Source organism: Cyprinodon tularosa, unplaced genomic scaffold (genome assembly GCF_016077235.1).
Source record: "Cyprinodon tularosa strain WSP-4 unplaced genomic scaffold, ASM1607723v1 ctg793, whole genome shotgun sequence".
Lineage (NCBI taxonomy): Eukaryota > Metazoa > Chordata > Actinopteri > Cyprinodontiformes > Cyprinodontidae > Cyprinodon > Cyprinodon tularosa.
In genome coordinates this window covers 238,457-254,692 of record NW_024039555.1, presented here as the reverse complement: position 1 = coordinate 254,692, position 16,236 = coordinate 238,457, and the positions used below count along the sequence as shown (strand labels likewise).

The window sequence follows — 16,236 nt, the reverse complement described above, 5'->3', positions numbered from 1 at the left end:
TCAATAAATTATTTATCAATGGCTATGTTTTACACAAAAAACACTACATTTTATCATAGAATAGTCTTTCAACAAGGACGAATTTTGAACAGAAATCCTTTGTTGTCTAGTTTTTCTTTTGTATTTATGAGGAAAAACAACTCTGTAGTGGCATCCTTTAAGAAACATCAGTTTGAGGAATTTGAGTATTTTGTCAGATGGAGAAAAATCAAACAGCCTTTTTTTTAATCTTCTGTCCCTCATTCAGCTGAATGTCAGACGCAGTCATCAACGTCTCCCCAAAGACCTCATTATCTTTTTAATTTACGATTATTTCAAAGACAGACAAGTACACCTGGCATCCTTAGCAACACTGTCAATGATGAACATGGAGGACTGAGCCATCCTCACCTCCCCGGGAATGGGAGGGTGATCAAAACAACCTCTTTCAATTAGACTAGACTGGAATTTATTTTGATCTTACTTAGTTGCTGAATGCACTAATCAATGTCTAAGTATCGTTTCAACATGTTTGCCATTTATTGTTGTTGGGATGCATTTTCTGGGTATACCCTCATGTCTATGTGGAAGAGGAAGCTGGGGATTGCTCCACATAAAACAACACCAATTTTTCAGTATGATCTGGCTAAGGTGATGGAAGCTGGGAAGAACACATTTGGGATTGCTACATGCTCAAGTTGATAGTAAAATTTCCATGAAGTTATTGACAGTGTCTTAGTGTCTTACTGTTGTCCTGCAGTTCTAAAAGCACATTGCCTACATCTTTGGATCAGGTTATGGCTTTCAAAAGGTCAGTCCAGGTATAGCATATTTAGTTGTCAATTATGACCGCTCCAAGTGACTTCTCCATGAACCAATATTTCTTAATATGTTTTCAGGGAGTTCTCCTCTTGACCTAATTTTTGTGTTGAGTGTTCTCTCCTTTGGATACAGTGGCATTTGGCAGAAGCTAATATGAGGACATAGGCAGGTAGGTGATCTGTAGCTTCATAAAAGTTTTCTCTCTGGTTGGTTTATAAGATCAGAAGTGTCCCCTCTCTAGTACAACCACTCTAACAGCTGAGCAGTTGGCTATTCTTTTTTTTTCATATATTTTTTTTTTTATAAGCATTTAGAATGAGATCACATTAGGGTCTAGATTGTTTAAACAATTTACATGTTATACTCTTCTTGATGCTGGACACCAAAATGTATACTGTGGTAGTTTGATCTTATGCCTCCCAACTCCAATTTCTTTCAGAGTTCTGGTCTGGTTTATCGTGAGTTAATCGTGGGTGAATCGTGGGTTAATCGCTCAGTGGGTCCTCTCTTAAAAATGACTACTAGAGTATGCAACTCTCTTGATTATGTCTCTGATGACCTCTAATGCTACCATAAAAAACTCTTTCTAGTTCCACTTTGCTTTAGTAATCCTTTTGAACTTCAACAACCTAAGAATGCACAAATAAAATTCCTCTGATATATTTTGGAAACCAAGGTCAGATGATAATTCTTTATCAATTGATATGTTGAGTTTTAAGGCTTGCGCCAAAATCCAATCCATAGAACGTCATTTACTGGACTTAGTTGTGTTTTTACACCTGAACACTTTACATATGTTAAGCAGAAGCAGGTTAGTGTTGTTCAACTTTAATATATGTATTGCCCACCTCAGTAGGGGTGGTATATATATATATTATTTGATCAGATATTATTTGCAGTGTCATATTGTTTATGAACACATACTCTACTGCCTATGTGTTAGGACAAAAAATGAAAGTGTAAATTGTGCTTTAAACAGGAAACTCTGCACATATGGAATCAATTCACCAAAACTTCCTTTAAAAACATAAGAGTTTATTAACAAAAATCATTGAGCTATTAGTCAAATTTCAGTTAAAAACCGTTGACTATACTAGTGAATCTCAAGGAACCTACCCTACAAGGTACAAAGATTTTTGAAAACCATATTTGATGAGATGATGAAATGAAATCACAGTTAAGCATGGATTTTATGTTTGAGAACCAAAGTTTACATTGAAGAATTTGAAATGTGTTCAAATTAGCTTTTAAAGCAATTGGAATATTTACAAAGCAGTTCACTATGCAAACCCAAGACGTGAATAAAACACAATTTGGCCAAATAATGTTTTATTAAATGATTTGCTTAGTTAGGAACCAATAACCTTTAGTCAATTGATTCTTTACCTTCTCCGAGTGAGCTTGCTTTTAGAAGACACGAGGACTCCCATTACATGACTTTCGGTCATAATTTGGTAATCAAAATGTTATGAGAAAAATGTGTATGAGAAAAGCTATGAACATTAATGTTATATTAGTGTTCAAACCCTGGGTGAAATACAGCTTTTTTCAAGCCTTTTTAAAAATTTGCTCATACATGTTGGCATGACGGCATAATGTGATCCATTTTGTTGGCTTGTCTTTAATCAACTGTAAACACATGCAATTATCAAAAATCATCAAATAAACTAGCCTAGTAAACTAGCCCCACCCATCAGCGGCCAAAATAATTTTTGACTGCGAGTGGGTCTAGCCTCGATCAATTCCCCATGCCCTAGAACTGGCTGGCCAATCCCAATGCAGAGGCGTGATTTGAATTTTTGGATGCAAAGCACAACAAGGAAAATGGCAACAACTATTGAACAGTTCTCATTTGACTCAGCTTTGGAATCAGTTTTGGAAGGATTAGACTTGGGGTTAAATCCCTCAGTGCGCTTTAGAGAAATCTAAGACACAATATGCATGTTGTTTTACATATTGCTGAACTGTTCTACAGTTAAATGTTTTTGCACCATATTTACATTACACTTTTTGCTCTCATTAAAGTTTAGGTGTTGTGCTGTCCAGTGTAGTGCATGAACACGTTCAACGAACGTGACCAATGAACGGTGTTCACTGAATACTTTCACATTTTGAATGAACGATGAACTGTAAGGATTAGATTAAAAGCATTCAACGTGTACAACAGTGAGACCTCATATTTTTGTGCAAACTGTGCCCACCTGGATTTAACAAACAAGTCCTTATGTGAGCCACGTCCACTTGAAATTTAAAGTGACACATCGAGTTAAAGCATCCGAGCTATCTTCCGAAATATCTGCTACTGAATGAAGAACATAAGAAATCATTTTTGTTACAGATCTTTTCCATCAGAACCTGAATATACCTATATTTTTTGGAAGTGCTGTGTAATTTGGCTAAAGAAAGACTTCACTACACATAAAGTATACATTTACTGCTTCGCATATTTGCAATTTCCTTCTATATATTATGATCACACATTTAAAGCGTGAAATATGAGTTTGTATTATGTAGGATCAATTTATCAAATGAAATTGAACTAGCTAATGTATAGGTTTGTGAACTTTATACATTTTTGAAAAACTGAAGTATGAAAGTGAGGTAGTTAATTTTCATCTGTGTGAACTGAACTATGAGCTTGTTCTTTCTAATTATTAACTGGCACAACATTGGTGCTGTCCTCGAGGGAGCTGTTTTTTTTTCATTGTGTTGAAATTTCAACCACCTCTAATATATCATAGATGTGGAAGTATGTTTATGATTTGTGCAGGGAAGAAAGGAAGATTCCAATAACCCCTCAAAGCACTTGGGTATAATTGATCTGTACTGGCTTTTCAACATTTGACCTATTATGCAAACTATAAATTGCACGTGTGTTAAAATTTTCATGTAGATGTATATACCTTTCAGAATTTCAGATGTTAAATAAAACATGTGAGTGTTGATATGATATTAGCTCAATCATAGCTGACAGTTCACTGACCTACATTGAACAAACCACCAGATATTTTACCTCTTTTTAAGAACTAAACCACATTGCCACTACTGAGCAGTTGATATAGATTACTCATTCCACGTGTGTGGTAAATGGGATTTTTAACATATTTTATTATTCATGTTGCTGATTCTTCCAACTTATATTATTATTAAGATATTTGGTCTTTTTTAATCAAAATGGAAGATTGTTGAAATAATGTTGTCAAAGGATGAAGTGAGGAATGCTCTTGAGAGGTTTTTGGACGGCTTGAAAAAAATCCATGTTAATCTAGCCCTGTGAGGACTATTTTGTTGTCCTACTTCCATCACAGTCTCTGGTCAGCCATAGTCCCTCTTCTTTTCTGGCACAGTCAGCTCATCTAAACTACCGCTGTTGTCCTTTGCTCTTCTCCATAGCTAGTATCAGCAAACCGCTGCCACTCATCTGTTTTTGCACACCTGAAAATTGCTTGATTTAGTTTGAAATTTGGCCAGCAAAAGCAATCTGAATGGCGCCCGGAAAGATCCACTACGGATAACAGAGGAAAAGTGTTCTGAAGCTCAGACAGGAGCAGTGGATATCTTAGCACCTGCACTGTGCGGTGCTAAGATACTGTGCAGTGGTAAGATACTGCTGCGGTGTCTTAGCTTTATTACAATGAATCTGTTGATGCTAAGTCACAGTGCGCACCACATTCTGCTGTTATTATGATTCTTTATATTTGCATTGTATTATTTGTTGTAGTTCGATTTCAAATACAAGGTCACCACAACAGTCTTACTAGCAGAGGCACAGCAATCATAACCTGTTAGTTCCAGGCTTATATAGCGGCATAAATTGACCCAAAAAAACAGGTCCACCCCTTAGAAATGGGGAGTCATTAAAGTTGTTGTTGGCCTGAAAGACCCAATACAGGCCCATGCCTCTGAAAAGGGAGTTGTTAGGGTCATTGTTGGGCTGGCTGACCAGGCAAGATGTTTTTGTCCCCTACATGGCAATGTGGATTGAGAGGATTGCAGTAAGGAATCAACTCTACCACTGCGTTGTAAGTTTTTGAGATCCCCCTCCATTTAAGGTTGGGTTTTCTCTCTCAACATAAAGGGCCTCCTTCACACCCCTTTCAAACCATCTGTCTTCTTTGTCCAAAATGTGAACATTCTGGTCCTCAAACAAAAGTTCTTTGTCCTTTAGGTGTTGGAGGACAGCCAAGTCTTGGAGGAGGAGGTTGCCCATATGTGTTGAGCCATGCATCTGTGGAGAAGTTGTTTGATTTCTCCAATATAAAGATCAGAGCATTCCTCACTGCATTGAACTGTCACTCCGCTCATCTTAGATCTGGGGATTATTTTGGCTTTAAAAACAGGAAAATGGCTTTACATTTCTGTGTTGGATGATGACACCTTCGCAACTAGGGATGATCTGAAAGTCATGTCAAACAGCGTTGGTCTTTGACAATTGGCTGCTTTTTAGCATTTTATCTAGATACACAAACATTTGTGGCTTCTCCCCTTAATGCACAGAATACCTGATTTAAAGAAGAGCTGTGTCAGAGAGACAGGATTATCTTTGTAGCTCAGTTTGAGACAAATTAGTTCCTTCTGAAGACCTGGGTGATTAAATACATGTGCAAGCTTGGATGCGTTCAATATTTCCAGATTTTTAAGGGGGAAAAGGCAACTTAAATGTGACCTTTACTGAATTCACTTTGATAAGTATTTATAAAAGAATTAAAAAAATCATTTTTACATCATGAATTGGTTTAAATAATTCTCTTTCAACATTTGTTTAGAAAATATTTAATTCATAATATGACAATAAAGTAAATGGCTTCAATTTTTTAAAGATATGTCAGTTACATAAGGTAGCTTTAACATAGAGATGAGAAAGCACGTTAGCGGCAGCAGCCTGTTTCTTTTCTCCTCCATGCATAACTTTTCATGCCTATGTAGGTCAGCTGTCTCAGTGATGTTGCTGCTCTGAATCATGCTTCTTTTAATCCTTTCATGTCCTTTTAGGGTTAATTCAGTCTTTTTATTGGAATATCTATGGCCTAGCAGTGGGAAAGTATTAAAATTTCAAATTCTAATTAAGAAATCATCATATTTATGGCAATGAAAATTAATAAAATTCAATAATTGGGTGTATTTATCAAGATAACCCATTTTAAGTTTCAAACGGCATACAGACCCCTGCTGCTCAAACTTTCAGGTAAAACAGGTTATAATCACACACAATTTTAAGTTGCTTTGATCTTGTTTGTTTCCAGATCACCTACATTACTCCAAGTGCAGAGTCATGAAGATTTATAAAATGCAAAACTCTCTTCTGAAGCTTTCATGTAGGGTGTGATTTAACAAACCTTTTCAGAAGCCCTTGGCGTCAAACTCTATTTAAAGCATCTCGACCAGCATGGATACGCTGGGCCTGAGGTCTTGCAACTGCTTCAAAATAAAGAAACGAAAACAAAGACAAAAATACACACAGCATCTCTCAGATATGTAAATGAAAACACATTCTTCCTTGACCTGATATGCAAGCTGCAATTAAAGCTGTTTTGGTATGCAAACCTCCGTCCTGTAAACAGAATCCACTGATATGCCACACACTGCAATTTCACAAGATAAGAGGGAGTTAGGGGAGAAGGAAGCAGTAAAACATCATGAAAACCATCAGAGCTAGCATTGGGATTGTTATTCACTCAAATAATCCACTGTGCTTCTTCTGCAGACTGATAAAACCCAGGGAGCTGTTTCCACAACAAATATTATAATTCTGCTTGTGAGGCATTATCCTTGTCCTATCTCAGAAATATAGGGAAAGCTGCGATGGATTGTTGCCCTAAAAAAATTGTTTTTTGTCAAAATGTCATTTTTTATTTAGTTAAACTTCTTATGGTTTTTGTCTCACATGTATCTCCAATTTGACTTTGTTTTTTAAAATGAGCTAAGTTAAGCTTTCTGGAAGCTTTACACGACTTTCATGTTAATTACATACATTTCTCAGATACAGCTGTGAGGCTATAAGCTTCATGCATGGAAGTCATTGCATGGAGAATACCCCTGCCTCTCATAGACAAAAAATATCTGTTAACCAATTTGTGCTTTTGAAAATTTTGTTTTCTACCATATTTATACTTGACTGAAAAATGATAATAAATCAAAACTGATGTTGATTGGGGACAAAATGACGAAAAGGCCTATTGGGTAGACAAAATACTATTAAAAATGGGTCAGATTTGTTTCTCTTAAATTGAATATTCAGTATTGAATATTCAAATGACACAAAATGTCATCATAAATTAGTTGATTGAGCTACAAAATCATCTATTTGAAGTTATTTATCCAGAGGATATATGGATGGACGGACGGATAGATGGAGGGATGGGTGGACGGACGGACTTTCAGAGATATAAAAAATACTTATAGTTCTTGCTTGTGTAAAAACAGAGTTCTCCACGGCAGACACAGGTACACATGTTGCCTTAAGAAATGCATCTTGACTTAGATGACATCAGTGAGCCCTAGTATTGCAGGCTTTGCTACCTTCGGCAAGCATCCACAACGTGAAAAAAGTGATAGTGTGAACAGGATGTTAATATAAAAAAAAAAAAACAGAATGCTAGACATTAGTTTATGCATTAGTCTCATCTTTCAATTATTTTGCCTTTAAATCAAACCATTTTTAAAGTTTAAATTATATAGTTTTAACAGAAAACTAAATGAAGAAACAACCACTAATTGTGAGTTTTGGGAACTTCCCTGCATGCCGTTGGCTAACTTATATGACCTTTGCCTTGGGCCAGCCTCAGGCCCGAAAACAACTGCTGGTGAGATTTTACAGCCTGCCTCCCTATTTCAGTCCAACAGTGTGAGCTGTGGGAAATAACAAGTAAAAAGCCAAAGACTGAGGCAATGAACTATCACAGTAATGATTACATACTAAATAAGATAGAGGCTGTAAATATTTAGCATCCTTTGAAATGAATATTATGCAAATAAATTAACAAAAAATGAAAGCAAATAAAACTACATTAGAGTAAGGGAAAAAGACATAGAGCAATTAAGTGAGGGTAACATACAATTCTAATAACTTCAAATTCTTTTTTTTAATTTGTCATCCATTAAGATAAGAAATGGTAAAGAAATGCTCTTTCTGACATTTTTAAAAACTTTTCAGAACACAAAATGAAACCAAAGTTAACATTTTTGACTTGAACAGTCTAGTTAATCTTTTCCTAAAACTTTTTTCCCCCCTTACTTGGAATTCTAAAGCATGAAGTGATTTTTCATTCCCAAAGAACAGAAGGGCTGCAGAGTTCCTCCTGTTTTCTCAAAAGTATAAAGAAATCCAACCTCTTTCTCATGGGACTGTTATAGCTTTGCAAAGATCCAGTAACAAATACTGCAGAATTACTATAATCCATCTACCATGTGTGGAGATGTCTTTTTTGAAACTGGGTAAAAAAAAACACAAACAAAATTTCCTGGAAGTTTATCTTACTTTCGAAAGGTTGCATATGTTCTTTTATTTTCCATTTTATATTTGTAATCTCTATGAATTTTACTTTAACATTCATTTACACACATTTGGTATTTAAACCCAAGTGTACGCAAATAATTCTACGTACATACTTAGAGCCAAAGGCTACTGAAATATTGAAATACAATATAAAAAAGGGAACAGGAAATAAAACTTAAATTGAAATGTTATGTAAATTACTGAGAATAAAATCAAAGGTTTTTGTTGTAGGTTTTTTCTTTCAAATAATTGTTGTAATTTGTAAAGACATCCGAAATACCAAAACCAACATTGATTTTAGCTACTGTGACTGCTTTATCTAATACAGCAGTTCAAGCCATCTCAAAACATTTTAATTTCTACTTCTCCTTATTTGATCAAGATTAGACGGTGAAAAGTGACATTTCCTGAGCATGGAACTTTGTCAGAGATGGAAAAACTAGAAAAATATTTTACACTTTCAAGCTTTTGTTGAATCATATTATAACCTATTACACAAGACCTCAGAAGAAATAGAAAAAAAACATACTATGAAATGTAAACTGCAAACTGCCTTGCCAGTCCATCTTACCTTAGTGTCACTGACAACCTTCCTACTTTAAAACACAAACAATTATGTAGACTTATCACTCTCTTCAGGGTTAACTTTATTTGTTTAAACTGAGCTATAGACATATAACAATATTGGAAACCAGGTTTATGTATATTTTTATGTTGATAGGTTGCTTTGTAATGGAACCAACAGCTTTACTTTCACATTTACAAATTAGTTTCTTTAGGCTACAAACAGCCATCATAGATGATGGCCAGTTTGAAGTCAGAAATATAAATTAGTAAATTTGCTTGTTTCTGGTCCCAGTTCTGTTTTTTGTTTTTTTATATAATAGTGTGAAAATGTGTAATAGGGCAAGCATTCCATCATCCTAGAAACGTAAACTTAGCATACCTTATGTTATCTGAATCGTGCTTTTGAATATTTTTACTATTTTTGTTTCAATGACACTTAATTGGATTCAATTTTCAACCAAAGGGCATATCATAGGGTCTAGCTATGACGCTCTGATGCCATCTGACTTATTACAATATATGACCAATAACAACATATTGGGCACAGCACTGTAGAGATACAGTTGGTCTGACTCATCTATCCCGAAGTAAAGTCAGAGAAGAATTCCCCTGTTTGCACATGTGCAATTTGCGAAGTTGAAGTAAATCAGCTCATACTCACTCAGCTCTGCTTCAACAGTAGAATGCACTCACAATCAACTCCAAATGTCGATTGAATTTCAGACATCATTGATTTTAATCCAACCATACGATTCCTGATTGGGAGGTTGTTGGGAAACGGCTAATCGCTTCTTGTTACCCCTCTATACTACGGATTTCACATCCATCCATCCATTTTCTGACACGCTTTATCCCAAGCGGGATCGCGAGGGGTGCTGGTACCTATGTCCAGCTGTCTACAGGCGAGAGGCGGGGTACATCATGGACAGGTCGCCAGTCCACAGATTCCACAGTGAAGCTGAAATTCAGCCCGATACCAGAAATTCTTGCATTACCTAAAAATCGGCCCAAAAAATCTTACACAGTATTATTTTTAAATAAATTGGTAATCATCTTAGAAAACTAATAACAAGACCTACATTATTCTCAGATGATAATGACCAATAATTGAAATTTTAAATTCCTTTAGCAATGGTCGCTTCCACAGTCAAAGATGCAACTGGGCACACAGACGAAACAAATCCCCTCTCCTGAAACTAAAAAATATGTGAGAGAAATGAAGGATTGAACTATTTGTCAACAATGAGTTGCATTTGTTTTTTTTTAAAGACACATGGTGAGGACTTTACACCTAAAAACACTAGAACCACTGTCAAACCTAAAAAAAAAAAAAAAAAGAAACAAGAAAGAAATGGTTATTGAGTTCTCTCCCTGATACTGACAGAGGCTACGTTCACACTGCAGGCCTTAATGCTCAATTCCGATTTTTTTGTGAAATCGGATTTTTTTGCGTGTCCGTTCACACTTCCAAGTATATGCGACTTGTATGTGATCTACTGTGTTAACTGAATGCGTCCAACCGAAGTGTCCCGCATGCGCACTCGAGGACGCGATGACGTCACACGTAGCAAGCGTCCTCAGTGTTTGCGGAAGTAAACATGACTCGTAATACCGCAGCGTATATTGCGTTCTTTAAGTTCTTCTCCAACAGGAGCAGGCACATTACGAACGAAATCTTTTTAAGAAGATCAAAAAGAAAGACCCTCCCCCGGTTCCGGTAAGACCCTTCGAGTTTGGTCTGAATCGAGCTTTCTAAATATGAATTAAGTCAGCAACCTCACTTTCTCTCCATTGACTGCTCTCTGTGTTATCTTCCGCCATGGTTGTTAGTTTTTCCCGCCTCCGCTTAGTAGGACGCAGATTAGTAACGTTTAGTAATATTTGTCAAGTATCAATGACGTGTAGGTCGGATGAATGCGACCTGGCCGTACAGACACAGGTCGCATTTGAAAAGATCAGATACGTATCGGATTCAGGACCACATATCCAAGTGGCCTGGGTCGCATTTGAAAAAATCCGATCTGTGTCGTTCAGACTGTCATAAAAAGATCAGATACAGGTCACATATGGGCAAAAAAATCGGAATTGGGTCACTTCAGGCTGCGGTGTGAACGTAGCCAGAGTGTTCTTTTTCTTGGTGAAGTGCCTTCAGCTGATATTTGTGAATTGGCACAAAATAAACAAAAACATTCAATGTAATAAATAGCAGCATCATGCAGGCTGGTATACTGACATTCAAAGGCCCTGACGTTGTTAAAAATGTATGGCTTGATATAAAAATGGCCTAGTCCAAGTATAAAAAATGGGTTAACCCAAAAGAAGCTGGATAACAGATACAAACCATTTGGTTGAAATAAAACTTAGAGCTGATCTGTTTAAATATTTGTGAGGGTGCATGAATACATTTTAGCCTGCATTTATGTCTTAACCCAATGGGTTAAAGAAAACTTCTCATTTTAAATATGATTAAAGTCTAAGTTAAAGTACAACAAAAAACCAAGCACACGTTTTTAACCTTAATGCAAACCTTCATAGTGTGATTAGATGATGCTTTTTATATCAATGCCACATGATGAGCTTGGGGAAATAAGACAAATTTACAAGATTTTCACATATCCACTTTGGATTTCTGGACTTTATTGAGCAATAAAAAATATACACCAAGGAAAATATCCAAATTTTCCTTTTTCCTCATATTTTATCTTCTCTCAGTTTTAAAATTTGACAATTCCAGACAAATAAACCATGATTCAGTGTGACAAAATGAAAACAAACAAACAAACAAACAAACTGACAAACAAAAAGAAAGCAGTCGCCTTAGTTCACCAATAAGAGTTGAGGATCACTGAGACTGTCTGTGTTCATTTTATTCTTTGAAATCTGAAAAGAAAGGGACTGAAACAGATTTGGTTTGAAGAAGAGTGAAATCACAGACTAAGTGGTCACATCAGACTCTGCCTCTTCATAGAGTTCTGCTAGTCTCTGGAACTCAGGTCCCCAGTCTTCCAGGTAGGTATATTCCTGCTCGGACTGTGCATCGGCAGAGTCCAATGGACTTATGGATCCTGTTGATGATCCCTGCCCCTCATAAGCATAGGTCTGGAGGGAATCATAGGGTGGCACGCTGGTGTCCATGTCGGCCTCCACTAGTCTCTGCTTGATAAATTCATGCACATCCACCTCGTCCAGCTCAACTGATGGGCTCCTGCGGACGTGGGGAATACCACAATGATTCCTTGCATCTGGGCGAATGTCCCGTCGAAACTTGAGCTCCTCGGCAGCTTCTGGATTTCTCAAAGCAATGATGTCAAAGGCTTCGGTATCCTCCTCTCCTCCACCCTCATCATCATAGGTCACCACATTCTCCCTAATATCCTCTTCTGCAATGATAAGGGGTTCCTTCTTGCTGCGCTTCAGTGTCACAAACAGAACTACGATTGCTGCAAGACAAACAAATATATACTTTAGTTTTGAGAGGAAGGATTATACTTTCACAAAAACAAGCAACAGCTACAAAAATGTATTCTCTGTATGTGTGGAAATTACAGTCATTCAGTTTTTACATAAAATCCACTCAATTTAGCTTGCATGATAATCTGACTTTTTGTCAGGTGTCCAAAATGAGTTGAGCATTAGTGCGCTGTTAGCTGTCAATGATATCAGCAAATTTAAGTTTCTTCAAGTCGTGGCTTTCAGTGATTAAATTAAAAACATTTTAACAGTCTCTAGGTACACTTTCAGGTTACCCAAGATGTATTATAAATGTGTAGAGGGGAACCATCAAAATAAAAATAAAAATTATGCAGCATTTATCAATTCAAAAGTTATACATTTCTATAAATATATATTTGAGAAGGGTTATACTAGGTTGTGGAATCCTTTAAATTTCTTCCCAAATGCAGATTACTGTAGATATGACAAATCACAACTAGGAGGGGCAACAATTTGGTACAACTGTTAAACTGCATAGGAGCAATTGTGTCCACCTGCTAAAATCAGAAGTTTTTACAGTTTCTGTCATGATTATGCCTCTGAGAGCTGGCTTAATTTCTAATTTCATTCACCTGTCTAACTCTGCTTGGTTTACAATTACCAAATAATCTAAGTCACCTGCTTCTTCTTCTTTATATACATCTCAGTCCCAGCTATCAGGGCCAGATCACTGATGCTGAGGTCAAGATCATTGCTAATGCTTTAGTTCATGTTCTCGGGGGCCAGTAGTTAGAGAGTTTTTATTGTTCCGCAGTGTGTTCCTGTTTTTCTTATTATGTTCTGCCTCTTATCCAGTCAGCGTGCCCTGTTTCTGTCTTGGCTCAGTGGAGAGAGCAGCTTTAGTGTTTCATAGTGTTCCTGTTATCCTGACCTGATCCGCCTCTCAACTACTGAGCTTGCCTGTTCCCATCTGACCATTCTACCTGAACTCTCTGTGAACTCCTGGAACCCTAGACCAGCCTGTTCCTGTTCTCATCTCAAAATAGAAATATGCTACCAAATTGTTCTTTCCCAAAAAAAACCCTGAAAGGCAGGACTAACTAAGGGGATCACTGGAGGGATTAAAGAATGGTCATACTCAACACATTTTTTAGAGTGAAAGAGAAGCCTCAAAGATTTACTTCCATAACTGGAGCATTATAGCTTTCACAATCATTATACTAGTATGTTTTTTTCTACAAAAAAAATAAATAAAATAAAATAAATAAATATAAAAACGTGAAATTATTTATAACGCTATGGAAACAGGGACGGTAATTAAAGAAAAAGAAAGAAAGAAATGTACCACAGAAAAAAGCCATGCATCTCCACGTACAGTTGGAACCAATAGAAAATTCTGTCATGATAGCCACCATCTAACATTACAAGAATGGCACTAAGATTACTAAGATGAGACAAAAATTGCTGAACTACTCAAGTTAAAATTAAAATATATAAAAATGCATTAGGTGGCCCTTCATTTTTTTATTTTACTGCTCAGTGTCCCAAAAGTATATTTTCAGTGTGCAGAGCGTATCGGGACTTATACTTGCATCCCTTTTACAGCCTTCTATTTCTTGAGAAAAAGAAAAAAAATAGAAATTTAACAATCCTTAAAAAGAAACAAATTGTGTTTGGCATAAAAATGCTTTCACTCGTGTAGGTGTAGGTGTGAGGAAAAGCAGAGGAAATATATTCTCAGAGCTCACTTCCTCCTTACTACATACAGTATGGGGATTAAAGTTAGACTCTGCAAGCTAGCACTAGCAAATCTAAGGGAAACCTGGCATTGCAAACACCTGACATAATTACAAATGAAAGGTAAGATCAGATGTGGTGCCTTCCACGTAACCCCCTGAGCACAACTCTTAGTGATGCCCCCATCTTGAAATGAACAACAATACAGTATTTGTTAGTTTCTTTGTTTTTATGTCCATATACATTTTTTGAAAACAGTTGCAATAAAATAGTACAATTAATAAAAGTTATCTATCTGTCTGTCTCTCTATTTACCTCTGACACACAGTAATGACAAATTTACAAGTGGAAGACAGTATTTTTAATATACCTTGTATTTCGTATTAGAAAATGTATTAGGTCAGTAGCTATGTACTACATATTATGTATATAAATTCGAATAGGGTAAGTTAAGAAGAGGTAAGAAGATGTTTTTTCTTTTTACTGTATATTTAGTTGACCTCCAATAAGCAAAAAGAAAAGAATATTAAATTAAGCATAAGTGCATGAAAAAGTCTGACTTTACATTAACTGTAGGTGTGTGTTCATCTGCTACATTTTTGTTCAAAAACAATTTTTGACTTAATCTAGTAAAGTTACAATTGATGGGTTACACTAACCAGAAATGTCTGAGTACAGTCTATCACTCTATTAAATGTCTGAATACACTCCTAAAATATATATTTATCTAGAAAAAATATTCAAATCAATGTACCTGATTAAATTTAACCCCTTGCTATCTACCTCTAATTGGTATATATTTTATATCTATAATGCTCCCTCATGACGGGACCATAAAATGTGTAAGGAAAGAAAAACTGAAACCATAATGTTCAATGGACCATAAGGAGAGATCTAACTAATAAAACTGCTTGGAAGGAGACACAAACAGAAGATTGCACATGTGTCAGACGATTCTGACAGGATCAAACATCTTCTGCCTATTAAGAGGTGTAAGACTAGATGGAGGTGTTAGATAAAGGGCTTATAGGATGCTGCTTCCTTAACCTCCAAAAACATAAAAATGCTTTTGACTAATCTAATAAACATACCCCAGCAACACCTTTAGCTTTCCATGTTTTGATGGTTATTGAAGTCTTTCAACAAACACTGAAGCAGTTTCAGGTTTTCTGTTTTACTTTAAAGCCTAGTCGGGAACCAAACAATATTTTGATTGAAAAAGTGGGTCATAAGTTGCTTTGGAGGTTTGTGGAAACTCAAAATTCCCTCACTTGAAAAACTTTTAGATTAACCAGAGTGGTATCAGTAAAAACTTCAGAGCTGCTGTTAGTTTGAAAGCACCACAGAGCTCTAATACATTGATACCTGAAACAAAAATGCTTAAAGAAAAATTGTGGCTTTTGTGCCAAAAAAAAAAACAAAAAACAGAGAATGTATTGAATTTGACTGCATGTTACTGGATATTAAACAAGACTTATTTATGTCATCTATAAACCCTATCATGCTCAGTGTTAGACTAGATTCTTGTTAAGGGTATATCCCTCCCTTTGAACGACAACCAATATAGATATGCACAAACATATCACAAATCTTTTCACATTAAGCTGGTTTGGACAATGGACAAATGGATGGCTATATGAGATGCAGAAATAACATTAGAGTGCGCAATGTGGCTGCAGGTACAAAGGCCCGTGCAGCTTGATGGAATGATTTTGCAACAAGAACATTTGACCGCAATGGCTTCTGAATCAAACTCCTGGATTTCACACGCCAAATAGGAAAAGTCAACTCATGAACTCATGTTGACTTGACTCATAAAATCAACACAGTGAAACAGAAGCAAGAGGAAACAAAGGGGCTATTGCATTATAAGGATTGTTTTGTGCACGGATACCAAGTTTTGCCATGGAAGTAAGAAAAAAGAGACAGAGCTTTTTTTTCCTCGTGGGTCGTTTCTGCAACCAGAGCCAGAGCTGGGCCAGCCTTGTTCCAGCAAGTCTAAAAGTGAAAAAGTAGGCTTATATAACCATAGGGATGTCGATGATATAAACTAAAGAGTTCACATATATTGTTTAAAAATAAAGACTGGAAAAAGTCATTTATTATAAAAAGAAAATCATCGCTCTTTTAAGCTTTTAGTTTGGGCATTAAGTATTAAATACATTTAAAATGACCTATATTCTTCTGATAATATTTTGCAAGTT

The 16,236-nt window shown here is 36.1% G+C and overlaps 1 protein-coding gene across 1 annotated transcript in view; it reads right to left on the bottom strand.

The window, feature by feature from the left end:
• Positions 1–11,475: 11,475 nt before the first annotated feature.
• The window catches only part of LOC119773951 (cadherin-18), a 207,511-nt gene continuing 202,750 nt past the window's right edge, over positions 11,476–16,236 (bottom strand). The window contains exon 12 of the mRNA XM_038271191.1: positions 11,476–12,303. Coding sequence (XP_038127119.1) covers positions 11,798–12,303 — 506 coding nt within the window. The 3' untranslated portion in view covers positions 11,476–11,797. The remainder of the gene's footprint in view (positions 12,304–16,236) is intronic.